This window comes from Metarhizium album (assembly GCF_000804445.1).
Source record: "Metarhizium album ARSEF 1941 chromosome Unknown scaffold_6, whole genome shotgun sequence".
In the NCBI taxonomy this organism is placed as follows: Eukaryota; Fungi; Ascomycota; class Sordariomycetes; order Hypocreales; family Clavicipitaceae; genus Metarhizium; species Metarhizium album.
The window spans coordinates 1,147,791-1,167,953 of record NW_024467580.1 but is presented as its reverse complement, the minus strand read 5'-3'; the positions used below and the strand labels follow the sequence as shown (position 1 = coordinate 1,167,953).

The 20,163-nt window shown below is 53.5% G+C and overlaps 9 protein-coding genes across 9 annotated transcripts; 5 read left to right on the top strand and 4 right to left on the bottom strand.

Annotated features, from left to right (window-relative positions):
- Positions 1–576: 576 nt before the first annotated feature.
- Positions 577–1,716, bottom strand: MAM_03451 (Sas10/Utp3/C1D; the record flags this gene model as incomplete). Its single annotated transcript, XM_040822250.1, has 1 exon — positions 577–1,716. One exon carries the CDS (start codon positions 1,714–1,716, stop codon positions 577–579), a length of 1,140 nt encoding a protein of 379 aa, XP_040680055.1.
- A 555-nt stretch (positions 1,717–2,271) lies between these two features.
- Positions 2,272–4,170, top strand: MAM_03450 (endosomal integral membrane protein; the record flags this gene model as incomplete). The annotated part of the gene is made up of 1 exon (XM_040822249.1): positions 2,272–4,170. The coding sequence occupies one exon, from the start codon at positions 2,272–2,274 to the stop codon at positions 4,168–4,170; it is 1,899 nt and encodes a 632-aa protein (XP_040680054.1).
- A 437-nt stretch (positions 4,171–4,607) lies between these two features.
- MAM_03449 (Mediator of RNA polymerase II transcription subunit 4) lies at positions 4,608–5,661 on the bottom strand (the record flags this gene model as incomplete). Its single annotated transcript, XM_040822248.1, has 2 exons — positions 4,608–5,449; positions 5,514–5,661. The coding sequence occupies 2 exons, from the start codon at positions 5,659–5,661 to the stop codon at positions 4,608–4,610; spliced, it is 990 nt and encodes a 329-aa protein (XP_040680053.1).
- A 280-nt stretch (positions 5,662–5,941) lies between these two features.
- MAM_03448 (Cytochrome b-c1 complex, subunit 10) lies at positions 5,942–6,811 on the top strand (the record flags this gene model as incomplete). The annotated part of the gene is made up of 5 exons (XM_040822247.1): positions 5,942–5,953; positions 6,054–6,198; positions 6,395–6,636; positions 6,692–6,748; positions 6,803–6,811. The coding sequence occupies 5 exons, from the start codon at positions 5,942–5,944 to the stop codon at positions 6,809–6,811; spliced, it is 465 nt and encodes a 154-aa protein (XP_040680052.1).
- Positions 6,812–7,425: 614 nt separating this feature from the next.
- On the top strand, positions 7,426–9,831 carry MAM_03447 (glycosyltransferase family 59 protein; the record flags this gene model as incomplete). Its single annotated transcript, XM_040822246.1, has 5 exons — positions 7,426–7,620; positions 7,678–7,766; positions 7,823–8,415; positions 8,474–8,611; positions 8,669–9,831. 5 exons carry the CDS (start codon positions 7,426–7,428, stop codon positions 9,829–9,831), a joined length of 2,178 nt encoding a protein of 725 aa, XP_040680051.1.
- A 362-nt stretch (positions 9,832–10,193) lies between these two features.
- Positions 10,194–10,646, bottom strand: MAM_03446 (uncharacterized protein; the record flags this gene model as incomplete). Its single annotated transcript, XM_040822245.1, has 1 exon — positions 10,194–10,646. The coding sequence occupies one exon, from the start codon at positions 10,644–10,646 to the stop codon at positions 10,194–10,196; it is 453 nt and encodes a 150-aa protein (XP_040680050.1).
- A 2,906-nt stretch (positions 10,647–13,552) lies between these two features.
- MAM_03445 (esterase) lies at positions 13,553–14,461 on the top strand (the record flags this gene model as incomplete). The annotated part of the gene is made up of 1 exon (XM_040822244.1): positions 13,553–14,461. The coding sequence occupies one exon, from the start codon at positions 13,553–13,555 to the stop codon at positions 14,459–14,461; it is 909 nt and encodes a 302-aa protein (XP_040680049.1).
- A 1,044-nt stretch (positions 14,462–15,505) lies between these two features.
- Positions 15,506–16,555, top strand: MAM_03444 (Tetratricopeptide-like helical; the record flags this gene model as incomplete). Its single annotated transcript, XM_040822243.1, has 3 exons — positions 15,506–15,594; positions 15,692–16,244; positions 16,382–16,555. 3 exons carry the CDS (start codon positions 15,506–15,508, stop codon positions 16,553–16,555), a joined length of 816 nt encoding a protein of 271 aa, XP_040680048.1.
- Positions 16,556–17,077: 522 nt separating this feature from the next.
- On the bottom strand, positions 17,078–18,933 carry MAM_03443 (DUF803 domain membrane protein; the record flags this gene model as incomplete). The annotated part of the gene is made up of 2 exons (XM_040822242.1): positions 17,078–18,076; positions 18,175–18,933. 2 exons carry the CDS (start codon positions 18,931–18,933, stop codon positions 17,078–17,080), a joined length of 1,758 nt encoding a protein of 585 aa, XP_040680047.1.
- Positions 18,934–20,163: the final 1,230 nt, after the last annotated feature.

Below are 20,163 nucleotides of genomic sequence, written 5' to 3'. Positions count from 1 at the left end.
AGACCTTTGAATCATGTCTTGTGAGGCAACAATGGCGGAACTGGGAAGTTGCACGCATTAGCAGCTTACACAGCCCGTCCGCCGAGACACGCATCGAAATACCTTGAAAACAACATTGAATTTGGCCACACGCTTCTGGATACACCGTGCCATCACTTTCAGGCCTTGTTTTGATCCGGTCAGGCGTGCTTGCACTCCAAACCAGATGAGACTTACGGGTATCACCTCCAGAAACGGCAATTTTACCGAGACGCTTCTAGCGCAATCCATCCTGGAATATCGAAAATCCCGACTAGTCACCCGAGGAAAGAGAGACGACAGGAAAGTATGACTGGGAGGTGATTCGCATCATATGCCAAACCATAGGCACATGGGAAATCTGTCAATGGCGAACAATGAGAAACATCTGGCGGAGAAGCGTTGCGGGCTTGGCTTGTGGATTTGCCTCTATATATACAGGTTTGAGACTTGCAGAGAAGATGTTTTGCGGAAGACGTGTGGCGTATTGCCAAGGCACAATGTATTAAGGCATTGGATGTCGCGAAGGACTTCCAAATTATGCTCCTTTGGGTCAGTCTACCTGTTCTTGCCTCTATCTCTCCGACCAGCCTGCAGCATCCTGGCCTTCTTCTGAAACCGCTCACCCATCTCCGCGCTGCGACCACTCCCCCTTGGGCCATCCGACGTATCGAAACCACGCTTCCTGCTCTTCTCGAGCATCTCACGTACTCCGCCACCAGGAGGCCCCTTGCGTTTGGTCAAGCGGTCGATCCGATCAACGCCCTCACCCAAGCTGTGCCACTCCTCGCCACCAAACTGCATGCGACCGCTGCGACCGGCTGCGCGGGCCTTCTTGGCGCGTTCCTTCTTGCTCTCCTTGGGAAGACGGGTGAAGTTTGTTTCTTCGTATTCGCGACGCTCGTCCTCTTCCTTGCGCTCTGAGGCAGTTTTCATCTTCCGACCGCCCTGGACGATAGTTGTGCCGATGCTGGGCTCGGCCACGGGAGCAGTGGCGAGTTCATCATTGACGAACTCTTCCATTGTGTGTGACTTGTGAGCTCTGCGTTGAGTCTTTTCGTGAGGCCGTGACGATTCCATGAGAACGCGGTCTCGCCTCGGCGGACGGTAGACGCCCGGTGGTCCTTCCTCCCGTCCGCCACGGCTAGTGGGAATCTCATCGACCATGGCTGCAATGTTGGGCGCTGGCCCCATGTTGCCTTTCCGAGCTTGTGGCCGATCATCTGGTTCGCTGTCCGGGTCAGACTCTTGGCTGTAGTTGGATGCGGAGCCGGACGCAGACCCGTCGTCATCTGCATTACTTTTGTCCTTGGCTTTGGATTGTTGTTCTTTTTCTCTTTCCTGTCGCTGGGCGTCTTGCGCCGTTCGCAGGAAGCGTTCGATGGAGAACTTTAACTTTTCCTCGAGTGGCCTGGCGCCCTTCTCGAGGTACAGGCGCAACTCGACAAGTTTGGCTCGAACCGGCTCGTCCAGCTGGGTGCTGCTTTGGGATTCGGATTTCAGATTGCGGAGTTTGAGGAGGATTAGGAAAACGAGATTTTGCAGGTATGAGAGGAGCAACTCGTTCTTTACGTCGAGCAGCGAAATACCATCCCTGGGGTGATGGATGGCGGCAATTTTCGGAGTCGCCTCTTGCGTCAATGACAATGACTGAGTCAAAGAAGCCAGCAGCGCCGGCAGGGTAGTCGAAGCAGCCATCACGCCGGTGCTTTGAAGGTGCGGCGGATTTAATGAAGTTGATTGAAGAAAACTTCCGATGTCGAGTTGAGCCTTGGGCCAGGACCTGGGATCCAGAAGTCCGACGAGTTGAAGAGTTGAGCCGCGAAACTTTTTAGTGGGGCAGCTCGTGGGTCTGGAATCCTGGGTGCTGCTGCTGGCTTTCGCCTTGTCTCACTTGTGCGAGCCGCAGGCTCCGGCTCCTGACTAAGCTGCTTTGGGCGACATCCTCGACTTGCTTGTTGCCAGATTCCCACTTCTTCCCACAAAAGCTCGCATCTCGAACTTTGGGTCTTCTTCGCATTTCCGTGGTTTGGGACTCTGCTTTCCGTGCTACCGTGCTGGCCAGAAGCTTGGCACACTGCTGATGCATGTCGGGGAGAGGTGTCGATTGCTATTCTCGACTTGCTAATTACGGATCTGACAGTCCCGAGCTGAGCGCTTCTTATCTTTCCTCCGCAGCAAAACGAGGCCGCGGGCCATCGGTCGAACTACAGGCATCCATCTACCTTGGCATGCCGTAAAACATTGCCCAGAATGCATATCCAAGACACCGCGCGGCAGGCGCTTTTAGCTGCAGCGCTCGTAGCGCCGTCGTTGACGTCCGCCTTCTACTTGCCTGGTGTTGCGCCAACCTCGTATAAGCCCGACGACCAGGTGCCCCTGTTTGTCAACAAGATCTCGCCTGTGGCTGCGATGCAGGACTACCGACTACACTCTATTGTCTCGTACGACTACTACCATCCTGCTTTCCAGTTCTGCCAACCGCATGGGGGCCCGAAATATGTATCCGAGAGCTTGGGGAGCATCTTGTTTGGTGACAGGATCATGACGTCGCCCTTTGACTTGCGCATGCTCAGAAATGAGACTTGCAAGCCTCTGTGCAAGGTTTCCAATCCGCGAAAAATGCGAGAATTTATCAACGACAGAATTTATCAGGGGTATAGCTTGAATTGGCTGGTAGATGGCCTGCCGGCAGGCCAGAAGATTCAAGATGAACTCACCGGCACCACCTTCTACAGTCCCGGCTTTTCCATCGGCGACTACCTATTCACAGACAATGAAAACGATGAAGAGAAACTTGCCTTCAACAACCACTACGAAATTTGGATCGAGTATCACGAGGTGAATGGGGACCCAAATCAACTCCGTGTGGTTGGCGTCGTCGTCCAACCGTCTTCCCTTGCTTATGTCGGCGAGCCTGACTGCGCGGAGAACCACCCCAAGCTCGTCTTTGAAGAAGGCGACACGAACCAAGATGTCTATTTCAGTTACAGTGTGTATTGGAAGAAGTCGGACACGGCCTGGGCAACTCGATGGGACAAGTATCTCCACGTGTTCGACCCCAAGATTCACTGGTTCTGGCTCATCGATACCGCCGTAATCGTTATAATACTGGTACTGACGGTCATGTCAGTCCTGGCGCGCACACTGAAAAAGGATATTGCCCGCTATAATCGCCTCGATGCCATCAGCTTGGACGACCTCGGCGGAACTTCGGCAATGGAGGATGGCGTTCAAGAAGACTCTGGCTGGAAGTTGGTTCACGGCGATGTTTTCCGGACCCCCTCCCACCCGCTCTTGTTGTCCATTTTGCTGGGCAGCGGTGCGCAGCTTTTCGTTATGACCGGCTGCACCATTGCCTTTGCTCTTCTGGGCTTCCTGTCTCCTTCCAACCGTGGCTCCCTTGGTACCATCATGATCATCCTGTACACTCTCCTCGGATTTGTCGGGGGTTATACCTCGGCAAGAACCTACAAGGCAATGCAGGGCGAGCAGTGGAAGCTGAACATTGGCTTGACGCCAGTGCTCGTCCCTGGTATTGTCTTTGCCGCCTTCTTCCTCTTGGATCTTTTCCTCTGGGCCAAACAGTCCTCTGGCGCTGTGCCATTCACCACCATGCTTGTCATTCTCGGGATCTGGTTTGTCATCTCGATCCCTCTCTCCGTGGCTGGATCCTGGCTGGGTTTTCGAAGCCCCCAGATCCAGGCACCTGTTCGCGTCAACCAGATTCCTCGTCAGATCCCGCCAGTTACGACATACCTACGGCCTATTCCCAGCATGCTGATCGTCGGTTTACTCCCCTTTGGCGCCATCTTTGTCGAGCTTTACTTTATCATGAGCTCCATCTGGTTCAGCCGAATCTACTACATGTTTGGCTTCCTCTTCCTCTGCTACGGCCTTATGGTAGTTGTTTGCGCCGCCGTCACTATTCTTATGACGTACTTCCTGCTCTGTGCCGAGAACTACCATTGGCAGTGGCGATCTTTCCTGGCTGCTGGCATGAGCGGTGGTTACATTTTTCTAAATTGCCTGCTCTACCTCATCACCAAAGTAAAGCTCAGCGGCCTGGCCGGTATAGTCCTGTACATAGGCTATAGTGCTCTTATTTCTTTCCTATTCTTCATTCTCGCTGGTCAGTTTTCTGCATCTTGATGTTGAAGGTTGTAGTCGCGGCTAACATAAAAAATATTTAGGCTCCATTGGTTACTTTTCCAGCTGGTGGTTTGTGAAACGGATTTACTCGTCAATCAAGATAGACTGAGGCGATTGACTCATTTACTTGCTTCTAAACCAAGTTGTGATGGACCACAGGCTGGCGGAATTGCCGTGAACGTGGTGGCTCGCAGATCTGATCATGAGGGAGTGTATATATGTATGATTATCGCGTCTAGTCCGGCATGGTCTGTCATCAGACCGGTCTACTAGAGCACAGCGCTGATGGGTTTCTGTCATGTTTGGGAAAGCGACTTTGCTGATAGAGAAACTAATTTGACATGGACCTTGAGCGTTTATTTCCGCAAGTTCTAGACCTTATGTTACAGCTGCGTATCGTTATTGATGTGGTGAAGATCTAATGTACTGTGGGCCAATCATTCGTCGTCGTCGTCATCCAGATCCAGATTCGTGAACTGAAATTGCTTCTTCTCCCCGAAACCCGTGCCTGGTCTGGACAGCCCAGGCCCATCAGGCTGCCCACCGACAATACTCGCCCGCCTCCATTCTGCTTGTTCCTTTTCTCGTTGCCTCTCTCTCTCAGCACGAGCCTTCTCTCGTTCCTCGCGGAGCTGTTTTTCGCGTGCCTCACGCTCCGCCTTCTCCAGCTCCTCCTTGGCCTTGCGCTCCTCTTCTTCCTTGAGCTTCCTCTCCTCTTCTGTTGCAGGGTCGTATCCCTTTGGATCAATCCCCTGCTCGACGAGAACCTGGTAAGAAGCCAAGGAGCCGGAGCGAATCTTGTCCTCCAACGGCCAGGGGAAGAAGAGCTGTCCAGACAGAGGGTTGAGATACTGGCTCATTCCTTCAGGTAAACTCGTGTTTATATTCGCTGGTTGCTGTGTTGCCTGGTCCGCAGCCAGTTGTGGCGTTCCATTCACGGCAGGACTTTGCGATTGTGAAGGCGTTCGCGCAGACGGGGTCAGAGAAGCCTGTGCGTGAGACTCGGGATTCGGCGACTGCGTCTCTGCCAATGCCGGCGCACCCTCAATGGTCGCTGCTGGCGGGAGGGTGGTTTTGCTGATTCTTCGTGCGTAGCGAAGGAGCTCTTCGTACGCGATGGGATAGTTTGGCTCGGAGGGATAAGTTGTCGTGCGTGTCGTAACAACGTCTTTGTGGGTGTTGGCGAGGCTGGTCAAGGTCTCGCGTATTTGGGCGTCCAGTGCCGCAGAGGACTGGCGAAGCTTTTGAATACGGATATAGTTGTTTTGATGGATTTGAACTAGATTCAGTCAGGACATCCGGCTTGTATGTGAGGGAGCATGCTCCGGGTCTTTTTTGTTTACCTTCTTCGAGGCCCTTGGTAAGTTCGTTGTCGGCGGTTTTGAGCTCCTCGGCTTGAAGTGTGGACGGGTGGTATTTTGTGACGGAGTCAATTAGATTTGACAGCGCCTTTTCGAGTCTCTCAAAGCGACTGTCGATGTATTGGTCCATGTTTGCCAGGGCTTTCTCGGCATGCTAGCAGCATCACATTCCACTATCCATAAGAGAGTAATGCTCAAGTCTGGAGAGTGACGCCTGGCTTGGAAGTACTAGCTACGGTGGGTCAAAGGGGAAGGCATTTGATTGGACATCTGTCACAGAGGTTTGATGGTGGGCCTCAGGCCACCATCCGGCCTTTTCCGCGGGCATCGGCCTTGAAGTCGTTACTTCGTACTCCGTAAAGACAATTGAATCAAATCGAAAGGCTTCGACTGTCACCACCCCAGTCAAGATGGCTTATCCTGTAAGAACACTCACTGTTGATGCCCATCCGGACCAGCAATTGCCGTACTACATGAAGGGTATGGCGCCGAGATAGAGTGTTGACTGACAGAATCTTGCAGACTCCTATCCGCGCTGCGGAATTCAAGAGCGCCTACGGCCCCAAGTACGTACCGAGTGTGTCCAAAGACCTCAATTTCGACCGAAGAACCGAAATGCCTGCGGAAACGAGCCGCGCTGCTTGGCGTAGGGCAAGATTTGCCCAAAGTAAGAATGGAAGATCTAACATTGAGCAACAGGTACAAGTTCCAGCCTAACATCAGTGGATGGAACCGGACTACTCTCCTCCGAACGTGAGTTGGGCCTTGTTCTCCGAGCTCGTCGAAGAATGTGGCAGATTGAGGGGTTTGCATGGCACTTGGAGTGAGCCTGGGTCCGGTACGGCATAGCAGTATTGGAAAAGGAAGTTCCTACTGGCATGAGAGACTACCGTTTGACCTGGGCGCACATGCCCGCCGCAAAATCAACTTTGAGTGGAATACTGAGGCGCTTTTGACGCTTCCACAATCAATGGGAGGTTTGGCCGAGCATGAAACTAACAATAGAGATAGTAGCGTGAGATCTGCCTCCTTTGGTGGTGCTGCCGCTGTCGGTCTGCTGCTCTACGTTTCCGGCATCCCTCGTGTCCAGAGGGACATTCTCCAGGTATGTCACTACACGGGATTGTTGCAGTATTTTGTCTGCTAATGTCGTTCCGTAGAAAATCCCCTTCCTCGGCCGCTACTTCACTCAGCCAGAAATCCATCCCCAGGATAACGTGAGTCGCTCGCCTAGCAATCGAAGCAAGACGGCATTATTAACGCAATTGCAGCCCTTTTAAAATGCATTGGTGGAGCACGGATTGTAGATTATCAGAGGCCTGTGCGCGAAAAAGGTTTCTTCCCTTTGTATAAGACATAATAGAACTATTTTGAGCCCGTTACTCTGCTTCAAGTCGCTCCATATATTTACCATTTGCCTCCTTTCGCGCGGTGCGAAGATCGCTTACGAGATGTTTTATCCCGGCGGACTTTATATCTGCTACTCTATGCCGGTTATGAAGTTTAACAATGAATCTTGGAGAGATATAAGTCCACCATTATTTCTGTGATGTCCCCTTCAATCTAACTGTTCGAATTGGGCATGTTGGCAAGGAGCATGGTCTTGGATGCTTGAATAAATGACCGCTGCACAGTATAACACAGTGCGAATAGTGCAGATGAAACGGTGTGGAAAAGGATACCGTCTTGCCAAGTATGTCGAAACCATCCGGCTACTATTAGAGCACGGCGCCGTCAACAAATCTTGAGAATGGAGTAGTATGGGGGAATTCTCTTTGAACGCCCAGAATCTTCCTGCTTAGCAAGCCGTATAAGCTTGTTAGCACCCATCGTCAACTCTCCTCCGCGTTGCTCAGTCCACTCTAGACTCTGAACGGTCGCCTCGTCCACCAACATGGCCGAAGACATTGAAGCAACCAGACACTGGGTGCCCCCCCTGGCGACGTTGACACTTTTTATTCCACCATTGCTTTTATTTGCTCCCGAAACTAGACATAGGGGGAGATTTTTTCTGCTGTTTTGCCTGCTGGCTCTGCTGAGCGGAGCGTGGTTCGCCATAGTTTCTGAGACGGTATCAGAACCGTACTTGGTAAGGTTTTTTCCCCCTTCTTGCTTCCAACCAGTCAGCAGACTAACGGGCCTCTAGGATGAAGTATTTCATATCCCGCAAGCTCAAAAGTACTGCGAGGGCAAGTTCCTTGATTGGGATGACAAAATCACGACTCCGCCAGGACTGTCCGTATAGCTTGGTTTCCTCATACGCTCCATCAACAGACTAATACTCGCATCAGGTACTTATTTTCCATCGTTCTACAGAGGATTTTTGCGGCTGTGGGGATTCCTGGTATGTTCAGCTGCGATGCTAGTAGCTTGCGAGTTACAAACGTGTTAGGCCTGATCATTCTCGCCTCCTTGACGCTGTTGTGCCGACATGAAATTGAATCACGACTATGCGAGGCACGTTCGTCAACGAGTCTCGAGACCATCTCACCCTATGCTGTACACACGGCTTTCAACATTGCGCTATTTCCACTGCTGTTCTTCTTTTCAGGACTTTACTACACTGATGTCATTTCGACAGCTGTCGTTGTTGGTGGCTATTTAAACCACCTCAAGCGTGTCGGACGAGATCGAAGCTCTTGTGTGAGTGATTTGACCACCATTTTTCTGGGCCTTTTGGCTCTATCTATGAGGCAGACAAATGTCTTCTGGACTGTGGTGTGGATGGGGGGCTTGGAGGCTGTCCATGCCATCAAGACACTGCGGCCGCAAGGTGTAGAGCAGCCTTTGGTGACTACATTAACGGAGCAAGCCAAGTTTTATGCTTGGAGATACTCCATTGGCGATGTTCATGACCCGCCTCTGAATCTGGCTAGGCCAGATGGTAAGAGCTTTGCTATGTTCGGGCTGTCAAATCAGGGTGCTGATCTCTCTTGCATTAGATCTGCTCTTCACAGCGATTAGTCTTGGCATTGCAGCGCTCTGTAATCCCTTTCGAGTCACTCGCCAAATATGGCCATATGTATCAATACTCGCTGCATTCGCTGGCTTTGTGGTATGGAATGGCAGTGTTGTCCTGGGTGAGTTGTCACGATGATGCAGACGAGCACCGTGTCACTGTTCCTAACCTCGCAAAGGTGACAAGTCGAATCATGTTGCCACCATTCACCTTGCCCAGCTACTCTATGTATGGCCGTTCTTTGCCTTCTTTTCCGTCCCTCTTTTCTTGCCGCAAGCAATTTCTCTTCTCCGCATCGCAAGAAATGTGCTTCATTCACCTTCACAGAATAGCCAAAGGGCCCGTTCAGGCCGGCCCTCAAAGATGTCTAAACTCTTAGGGTCTTCGAATTCTGTCAAGTCGAAGGAATTAGGTAAGGCCAAGGCAACGGATGCCCGAGACACTGTCTCTCCAGCCGTCGCCGACTCCCCCAGCCTTGGGTCACCTTCACCTCCTTTGAAGCGGGCCAATTTCATATTCAACTCCAAATTCATTCCTTGGATAATTTATATTCTTTTCACCTTTGCTGCACCCGCAGCAATTGTCAAATTCAACACTATAATCCATCCATTCACGCTTGCCGACAACAGACACTACATGTTCTACATCTTCCGATACACTATCCGCCGCGGCCGCCTGATCAGGTTTATGCTCATTCTTCCATACACGATCAGCAGATGGATGGTTTGGGGCACATTGACAGGCTGTCCGGATTCGATCTTGTCGAGCAACCGCGAGCTGTGCTCTGCCAGGTACAACATGAACGAACCTGCTCCCTACACGAACTCCCCCCGGTGGATTGCACGGGGGACGAAGAAGACACAAAAATGTGCAGAACATCCCCAGGACATGAGCCAAGTGTCGAGCTCCTCGATATCGACCGACGATGAACTGAAAAGTGCTCTGAAGAATGACCCAATCCTGGTCTCGGCTGAGCCGACTTCAACTTCGACAGGCCTCATATTTCTGCTTACAACCGCACTTTCCCTCATGACAGCACCGCTTGTTGAGCCTCGCTACTTTATCCTTCCGTGGGTGATGTGGCGCCTATTGGTACCAGCTTGGAGGATCCATGATCATGCACATGCCAATTCCCTATTTGAGAGAGTGACTCCCCCGTCGATTGTGAGAAAAACCGGGGCAATATTGCGACGTTTTGACTTGCGACTCGTTGTCGAGACCCTGTGGTTTGTGGCGATAAACGTGGCCACGGGATATCTATTCCTCATGAAGCCATACATATGGAGAGATGAACAAGGAAAGATTCTCCATGATGGCAGATTACAACGGTTCATGTGGTAGCCAAAGAAAATACTCACTGCGTTCCGCGAGAAAACGCCAGTGAGATATGATACAGTTGTGTACATTTCATAGACAGTATTAATGCTTCCAAATGAAGGGTGAAAGATGAATGCAGACACCATCCATTTGGTGCAATGCAGCATATTCTGTCTGCCACGTCATTTTCTCTCGTCCTTTTTTTTTAAAAAAACGGTAGCCCTGTAAACGCCGCCCATGATTCCAACTCCATGGTCCAATCCAGTCTCATTCATGCCAGCATCTCAAGACATCGAGGAAGGTCCTATCTCAAGCAACAGTATCGGTCCTGCATGGACGGAACTGCGAAGCCGTCTGTTTGCCCTCGATTCCTTGCGCTCAAAATCTCATAAACTCAGACGATCCAGACTCAGCCCGTCATTACTTCTCACCCTCCTCACTACGCCCAGCTTGAAGAATTTCTCTTCGCCGCCTGCCGTCCTCCCGCCGATATACCACCGTTCTGCGCCTATTGCATCTCTGAAGCCCTCGCTACTGCTGTCGCTGCCTCGGCGACGACCCGAGGCAGATGGGTTCGGAATAGGAATGGAAGCTGCGTCGCCGCGGGGAGAGTGGATGGCTACGCTAGGAGGCGGGGAGCGACTGTTTGCCTGGGCGGACGATGCTGCTGCGGCGGCGGCGGCAGCGCTGGTGGCGATTGCCGATGACGGGGTGGAGGAGCCGACGGCGGCGGTTTGGTTGCTGTGTTTGTTGGGCTGCGGGTTGGCCTGGAGAGTTGGGCGTTGTTGGCGGAAGGCGGCGATGAAGGAGGAGAGGAAGTAGGGGCGCTGTGACGGCATGGCTGGCAGGCGAGGCGACGTTTTCTTGGTTTGCTTCGATCGACGGTGCGGCGGGGGAGGGAGCGGAGGATGAAGGTAGGGGCGAGATGAGGCTCGGCTGTCAATTTCCCGCGTTGACGTTGACAGGAGAAGTCAAAGTCAGCTGGCCTGTCGCCTCGGCGAGTGACGTCGCACGCGGTCGTTTCTCGTCGATTCAAGGAGCCTTCCTTTCTCTGGGCGGAAAGTTCGCCAGCGGGGATGTGGACTGTGTCCCTCAAGCCTCAAGGTAGATCGGTCGGCCGGTCGTTGGGGGAAGACGTCGCACAAAGCGAGTCGGCTAGGTCGCACTGCGTACGGAGTAGAGGGCTTCGTGTCAAGCACTATTCTGGATGGAAAGAAATGGCTTCGTCGGTCTTTGAGAGGCACAAGATGCACGAGGATACAGGATCGCGATTACGGAGCACCGACATGGACGACGTGAAGAAGTAACTAGTCAGCGGCTCAGCCGGGCAACCGGAGCGGTGGATGATTGGAGCGTTGACTCAGTACGGCGGCCCAGCGGCCCTCGGCAAAAGCCGGGGCAGGATTTGCGCGGTGGGCTGGACAATGGAAATGCGGGCGCTGTGACTGGCTGCGTCTGGGGCTCGTCGGTGCAGGTGACTAATGGCGGGGTCTGTAGGCTTCATCCAGGCAGTCACGACTCACGACGGGCGGGTTCGGGCTCGTGCCTTCTCCAGACTTGGAAAGTTCCGGGGTGACTGGCAGGGCAGAAGCACAACATTCCACACAATCTAGCGTCCGTGACATGCCACGCCATACCACGCCATCTTGACATCGAGATGCTGTCAATGTATTGACCAAGTCAGTTTCAAAGCACGTCGCTTCATACACAAGGACGCCGTTAGAAACCCCGGAGAGAACTACGCAGCGTGACCAAGGCGTAAGCTCCGCAAAGCTGACAGACGGAATCATCCCACGTGGCAGATGGCTCGAGCTAAAAAAGTTGCCCTTAATGAGGCCGCTGGAGACAGGATCATGTGCGTAACAGATGCTCGACACCTTTCTCGTCTCGTACTTACGCTGTCCTGGCATTGGCGATGTGATATTGGTTCACCAATCCCGACGAGCATAGCAGCACTAGTACTTGGGGCAAATGTCTGGAGGACCTTGCGAATGCTCAGAAGAGCGTACATCTACCCGAAATATGTCCCAAATCCCGCATCCATAGAAATCTGGGGCACCTGCGAGGCTGCTGCCCTTTTGGGCAGGTCGTGACGATTTCGCACAGAATAGTCCAGGCGTCTTGAGACCACCGACGGCATACACCAGTATCTCACTCGTCTTTGACATGTCATGAGCGGCTTCCAACGACACCAAGTAAGCAACATGCCTGGCGCGCAGGCCTCGGAAACCAGTCCCCTCCTCAGTCCCGATGCCACGGCCGCATTATCCGTCCACCGACCATCCTCAACCTCATCGAATCCGCCTCCTTCCACCTCTCTGTCATGCAGAAAGACAAGCGCATCGCCCAAGTCAGCGAGTTCTCACTTGTTCTCGGCAGCCTTGTTGTGTTTCAAGCAACGTCGGCCATATCAATGGTGGCAGGGTTGGTGTGCATATCTGTTGGAGACGTATTTGCCATCCCCGTGAGGAGCTTGGCAACGAGCCTCGTGGATCCAGCTCATCTGGGTGTCCTGTACACTGTCATTGAAGTCATGGTCCAGAGTGGCTTGTTTATAGGCCAACCCATGCTAGCAGGTAACTACCTTCCGATGGGGTTTGGAGCTGGGCAGCTTTTGGACAGGAATGCCGTTTTTGTTTGCCGCAGCCTTGTTCGCCTTGGCCCTCATACCCGTGTCGACCTTGCCGACTAGACGAGACTTGGTCTCACAGGAGGATCCAGACCAAAGGTTGGACGCGGGCGGTATCAATTAGTTGGACGGGTAGAGAACCTCTTGTGCCCCCATGCCATCAAGACCTTTGACGACTACCCAACCACAACATCTACCGTTCCCAAAAACCCCCCACACACACGCACCACCCTTTACCGTGTATCAACGTCTCTTGAAACATGCCTACACTCTGAAAAACTGGCCGGGCAGCTGGGCTTTCGTGGCCGCGGCTGGACTCTTGAGAAGGGACGGGGCGCAGATGGCACATTCGCATTTGGGGGCACTGCTGTGGCAGACGCCAAGGTGTTGGGACTGATTTGAAAGATGTGGACGGGGAATAAATCCGTTTTAGGCTAGGTGACTCGGAATGATACTTTGGCCTTGGGGTCTGGACAATTTCCACATGAGATTCAGCTCTACTGACAAGGAAGTGGTGATACAAAGGAGGGCTTGCTTCATCACTAGACGCCATTAGAGGGACAGAACATGATGTCTGGAGCAATAAAATTTCGCTCTTATGTCTGCGTCATATACTCTGTTGTGTCGTGGTGACGGACGATACTATATTCTCCCATTGATTGACGTCGAGGAAATTTTTTGCTTCATCCGAACGCGGTCTTGAGAAGCATGATGCCGTGTAGCCCCCGTGGAACAATTGGCAGCGGCATAAAACATGTCTGCGGGTCAGGGGTAAGCGGCGAATGCTGAAGTGGCAGTTTCCATTCCATTGGCGAGACCTAGTCGAGTGAGTCTGGCAGCGCCCGAGGCCAGGCCAGCCACGGAGGGATGGTCACCCACATGGACACCTAACATGGTAGCTCATAAATCCGAGATGCTGGTTGCAGGGGCCAGAAGGATCCAGAGTCCAGACAGCAAACCGTTAAAACCCACAGGCGTCGCCCTCGGACGGCCAGCAGCCGAGGTCCACCCAGGCCAACATCCGTCTGAACATGCGACGAGACTCGAAAGACCCCGACTCCCGTCTCTGACTCACCACGACAAAATCACCCGGGCTCCCGCTCAAGGAGACGCAAAATGGCAAGCTGGAGAGCGCGTCTCCTCTCGTGGTACCTGTGGCTCTGGTGCAAGGGCGACTTCACGTCCGCCGAAGCCCTTCACAAGCGCATCGCCAAAGCCCGCAAGCATGCGCCCGACTACCGGCCGCCGCAACACCTGAGCACCAAGTTCATGGTCGAGGAGCGGCAGGCAAACGGCTACCCGGTGTTTGAGGTCGCGCCCAAGTCAGAAACGCCCAACGCGGCCCGGATCCTCTATCTCCACGGCGGCTCCTTCATGTTCGAGATCCAAAGGCCGCACTGGACCTTGATCGCGCTGCTGGCGGAGCGACTGCAGGCCAGCGTCACGGTGCCCATCTACCCGCTCGGGCCGGAAAAGAAGCTCAAGGACATGTACGGCATGCTGCAGCCCATACACGACGAGATGGCGGCCTCGCGGGACGGCTCGCCCTTCTTGGTAGTAGGCGACTCGGCGGGCGGGTGCATGGCGCTCGTGCTCGCGCAGGAGGCCATCAGGGCCGGCACGCGGCTGGCCGCGGGCCTGGTTGCCATCACGCCCGTGGTGGATGCTACCTTTACCAACACGGAGGCGCACGAGCTGTCCAAGAGAGACCCGTGGCTGGATGTCGTGGGCTGCATCGAGGTGGGCGAGCTGGTGAGGGGAGAGTGGCCGACGGACGATGCGCGGTTGAGACCGTTGTTTGGAGACGTGGATGGGATGCCGCCCATGATGCTGTTTGCCGCGGGGGAGGATCTTCTCACGCCGGACACGAAGCGGTTTGCGGAAAAGGCGGCGGCTGCCGGGCGCCATGTGACGCTGGTCGAGGGCCCGGGCATGATGCATGTGTGGCCCGTGGTTCTGCCTCATCACGACGGCAAGGAGGCCATTGACAAGATGGTGGAATGGATGGCGGCGAGGAAGCCGTGAGCTGCGAGCAACGAGGGGAGCACGTGTGTGTCCCTGATGTTTTGGACATGAAAATTAGCGTCCGACTTTTTGCTGCAAGAGTCGTTGGCGTGGCAAGTGCGTCTTCAAGGCCATTCTTTGGATCGTGAATGGCGGCGTTGGTGACGAGTCTCTGGGTTTGGTGTTTGGTGTTTGGTGTTGAGCATCACGAGTCACGACCCAACGACTCAACAAGACTGCTGCTTCGTTTGTACGTACGTAATCCGTGCCTTCCTAGATCCAAGGTACCTGATCTATCAACAAGCGTGCACCGTCGGCCGTCCCAAACCTCTTTGCTCGAGCACCGTCTGCCCGGTGCGCACAACCACGTCCGTGGAATCGTTGCTCATGTACCTAGGTACCTGGATGAGAAGGTAGATCGCGGCGATAAATGTACCTAAGTAGGTACCTGGGTGCTTGTACCCAGTACTGTGCGCTGTCGATGACTAAAAAATACAAGCCGACACCTCTGTTGCCGCCCCTCCTTGAACCATTCCAGATTCCAGAATATTCCAGGGCCCAGAGCCAGCAGAAACCTGAATCGGCCTTACAAATCCAACCCACCACTTGAGAAAGTTGCTTTTGACATCTTTATGATTCTCCCTCACCTTGCTGAACCGAGATGTGCTTGCTACTGGCCGCGCTACGTGCACCACGCCACTTCAGCCCCTCGTGCGGCCTACGAAAGGAACGTTGAAGCCTTAAATAATAAATCTTGCCGTTTCAGCCCAGCCCATCTCGACCTACCTGTCGGCTCGTTGCATCGCTTTATCGGGCGTCGCTGGCCGTTGCCCCTTCTTCTTTTCTTGCGTTCGATATTCAAAACATCCTTGGCTTCTTTTCAAGTGACGGCTCAATTCCACGCTCCCAGGCACCTTGAACATAAACAAAAATAATTCATTCATTCAAGTAATCGCAGACCAAAATAGTTGCGAATCCCGCTCAGATCGACCTGGCCCAAGGGGCTTCACCACCCAACCACCACCACTGCGCAAGCATCCCGAACGAACCACAAAGTAGACTACAATGGCAAAATCGCTCGAGCTCAAGGAGCAAGGCAACCGCTACTTCCAGAGCGGGGACTACCTGGCCGCAGAGGGCCTGTACTCGAAAGCGTACGTGATGGTTTATGCCCTACCCCTTTCGCAAAAGCACTCAAAAAACGCCAACAACAGAAAACCACGGGCTCAGCTGACATGACCTTGCCTCCAGCATCATCGCCGACCCCCAAAACCCAACCCTCTACACCAACCGCGCCATGTCGCGCCTCAGGCTCTCCCTCTGGGAATCTGTCATCGCCGACTGCCAAACGTGCCTCTCCATCGCCCCCGACTCAATGAAGGCGCACTACTACCTCTCGCAGGCCTTCCTCCACACCAAGGACTACGAGTCGGCCCTCGTCCATGCCCTCCGCGCCCACGAAATATGCTCCAAGACCAACGACAAGTCCCTCACGCAAATCACCGCCACTGTGCTCAGGTGCAAGAAGGAGCGGTGGGAGCACAGGGAGAGGCTGCGACCCAAGGAAGCCCACGTTCTGGAAGCCACCGTCCTGGACCTGTTGGCCAAGGATGCCGACGAGATGCTTGCCGACCCCTCCATAGGCGAGTTCGAGAAGGGCCTGATCCGGGAGGACAACGAGCAGCGGATGCAGCAGGTGAGAAGTGTTTTCGAGCGCGCGAGGACCCAGCCCGACAGGAAAAGAGAGGTCCCCGAGTGGGTTATCGACGACATCAGCTTTGGCATCATGGTCGATCCCGTTATGGTGAGTTTTGTTCCCCTCCGCCTTTTCATTTGTCTCCTCACCCCCAGCCCTCCGTGCAGATTCGCCGTTGATCTGCCCTCACGGCACACCGTCTACCAGGAAAAACAAGACGCTGACTGATAAACCAAAAAAAAAAGACAAAAACGGGAAAGTCGTACGAACGCTCAGCCATCATGGAACATCTCCGACGCCAGCCCACTGATCCCCTGACACGGGAGCCGCTTGTCCCCTCAGAACTCAGACCAAACCTTGCTCTACGCCAAGCATGCGAAGATTTCATCCAGGAGAACGGCTGGGCTGTGGACTGGTGATGGCCCATGGGGCATGGGACTTCCCCTTCGTGTTCTTTACAAAGAAAAAGAAAGGAGGGAAAAGGGGAAAACAGAATCCCAGAGCCGGACATCTCTCGGCATCTTTTACACTTCTTTTGTATTCAATTTTGTTTTCATCGTACATGCTACCCTCAGATTGCATTGGCGGCGTTTAAAGATGCGGCGGAGCAAGCTATCGAGCAATAGGCGCAAAGGAGCGCAAAGGAGCGAATCAGGATCGTGACGAGACTTTGTCCATTCATCCGTCGAGTATCTATCTACTGATTGATGTCTTGTGGGATGACATGGCACCTCGCACAACAAAGCGTGTGGTCGTTGGTAGTTACATCTTGTTACTGTGTGAATTATGCGTTGGTTTCAAGTCTTTCATGGAAAAGCTACACCACTTGTCCTCGCGGGCACTCAAAGTTACATGTACATCGTATTGACTTACTCATGAATGATACTCATGTACTCATAATAGGATATCCTTCTATGCTGTTCCGTCTAATACAAAAACGCCTAGATAAACGAAGGCTTATCTTGAGTACCCCCCTCTTTGACCAGGCCTTCTCTTTCCTCTTCCGTAGGTCCTGCGTTTCGCTTGAAAACCCGATTGAATGAAAACTGCCGCCGGGCAGAGTGTGGCGGCGGTATTGGTGGCATGTCCTGAACATTGCCATCCGCGACGCCGTGATACGCAGTGTCCTGATTGCTGAAGACATGCTCGCGAGTTCTCCCATAATAGGCCCCAGCTTCGTCGTCAGGCTTCTGTGTCGGCATTTGTATATGCGTTAGTGGAATGGGATGAAGTGGACTTCTGGCTTTGGCTTTGTCGGGATATTGGTCGTGGTAAGTTGGTAGTGTGGCACTGGTCCGAGGCCGGCCTCGAATGGTGCCAGCAATGCTAGAGAATGTGATGCCTTGCTCCGTCTGCTCAAGTTCCTCGTCCGTTGGGAAGCGCGACATGCCCAGCGGAGGATGAGGACTTGTGGGCCGGAAGCCAGGTGAAGAAGGAGATTGAGGTGATGTTGCGGCGCGTGCTCGCGTGCTTGCCGCCAGGGTTCTCCTCCTTCTCAGACCGTCCCACTCGTACATCGATGCGCCATCCTCACTAATAGTGGCCATACTCTCTGCCATCTTCTCTTCGTGGAGCCTCTTCAATTCGTCGGCCTCCATCTTTAAGCGCATGTTAGATATTCTACGGACGATGGCGGCCGTACCACGAATAGCATCGGCCTTGGGCTCGGTCTCGGGTTGCTCTTGTTCGGCGATGGTGTGAATTTGATCAAGGTCGGCTTTGAAGACGGCAGCGTCGGGAACATCCTTGGCTGACTTGGACAACTGCAACAGGACCACGCCCGAGCAAATCGTGAGAAAGCCCATGACAACAGTGGCAATTTGCAGTGGAGTGCCCTTGAAACCTCGGAACAAGACGACAGAAGTGATGATGGTGGTACTGGTAAAGTAGACGTAATATGTAGGTGTGACAAGGGCCGCGTTGAAGAGGTTGAGCGCTTTCTAAGGTACAGTCAAAGTTGGTTAGCAGCCGAGGTGCAGTGTTGACGTGAATGACATGATTGTCCAACTGAGCCCCCAAACCGGGGTCCAAGACTCACATTTAAGAAGATGATTTCCGTCAGTAGCGTGCCAATGACAAAGGCCAGCAGGATCCATAGAAATGGCTCTTTATACTGTGGTTGACCACCGATCCATGCTATAATGCCGGCGCCCAGGCCTTGAGTGGACACGACGCTCAAACCGCCAATCCAACTGCAGATGGAAATGTACACCATCATATTCTTCTTACCCCACCTGGGGCCGGCAAAAACTGCAGTCAGGAGGGAGCCTGCGAGAATTACGCCGGCATAGGTCAGGAAGACGGGGGTGACGAAATATTGTTGCATCTGCTGAATATTGCCGACCGAAGATTCACGAGGGCCATTCAGGAGGATGGTGACGGAGCCAACGATACACAGAAAGCACGCAACCTTACCAACCAGACTGAGTCGTTCTTTGAGAAAGATGGCGGAGAGAACCGTGGTAATGACAACGGATAAGGCTCCCAGGGGCGTGACGAGAATCGCATCCGTGAATGCATAGGCGACAAAGTTCAAGATCTCGCCGACAATCATGAGCAGCATGCCGCTCCACCAAAAAGCGTTTTTGAGGTATCCGTAGCCCTCGCCAGCAACCTCATTGTACTTTTCGTTGGCCCTGAGAAGTCCAACCTTCTTCAGCACGAAGGACGTCCCGATAAACAGACCAGAGCCAACAGCCAGCGAGACCCCTATGATTTTGAAGGAGGCAGGCCGGCCTGATGGCGCCGATTCACTCGATGTTGCATTTAGGTTTCGAGCAATGAGCTCGAAGTCCATTGTTCAGTCTTGCTTCGGGAAGCTTCGCCGCATCTGGATTGCAGAAGCAAGGATAGTTAGGACTGGCCAAAGAAGAAGAGGCCTTGCTTAGATGCTCGTCCGTCCTGAGGGACCTGAGGGTGGAAGAATGGAAGCGTTCACGGCGCTGTACCGAAGCCGGACTCGCTCAACTGGCACCGGGCGCAGTCAAGGTTTGGACGGAGAGGAAGCTCGCCGTCGGCAGTGGTCGACCGAGGACTGATACGCATGCATGTGCGAGATCGGACTGGGGAGTCTGTTTGTTGAGTCTCGAAGGGCAAGGGCCAAGATGCAATGGAAGGACAAAAGGAGAAAAACAAAGCTCAACGGCCGAGAAAATGCGCGAGCCTCGCGTTGAAGCAACGTTGAGTTGAGCAAGGTTGGACAGAGACTATTAAATTTATGGGGTAAAAGGTTGGCTGGGTGCTCCGTACTTTTGTTGTTATTAGAAGACGGTGGGGGGCAGGAACCTCCGGTGCAGGTTGCCGTCTGAGGTCTCTGGAGCTGACCTACATGGAAGTCACAACCCATCCGATCTCTGAGGCTCCTCCAACCTCCAACGCCCAACCCAAGCACGGGGCACATTCGAGGCCACCCGAGCACAACATACATGTCTTTCTTGTCTCCTCGCCGTCTCTGCGCTCCCCTCTGCCTTCAAATCTTGTCCGTAATTGTACTACCGACCCTGCCAACATGCACCCTCACTAGCCGCTGGTGAAACTTCGTTATGCTCTGCCTCATGGCGGCCGCTGTGGGCCTCGATCTTGCTGTTGCAAACCTTGTTTGCTGCTTCTCGGATCCAATCTCCGAGTGATGACCTCCAGACATGAAACGTTAGGCATCAGGTGTCAAGGAAGGACGGAACCACACCACACCAGATGAGAAAGCAAAGGGACAAAATCGAGCACAAGGGACATATGGTTACAGCATGAGCGTCGCCTCAGCTCTTGACCTTGGCGGCCGATCATATCCCCCACGCCTCATGCTTGCGCCGCATGCGACCAACGTTTAACAACTTCGCCCCCTCACGTTCGATGTGGCGTCACAACAGCCACGGAGCTTTTGGCTGAAATGAGTTGTACGTGATGGCACGCGAGCAATGCACAATGCCTAGCGGAGACTTCTCGGCCCCACCAAAGATCTTAGGTCGTCGGTCTTATTTGCAGGAATGACTATAGAACTAGAACCTGACATCTGACTCGCTATTGCCTA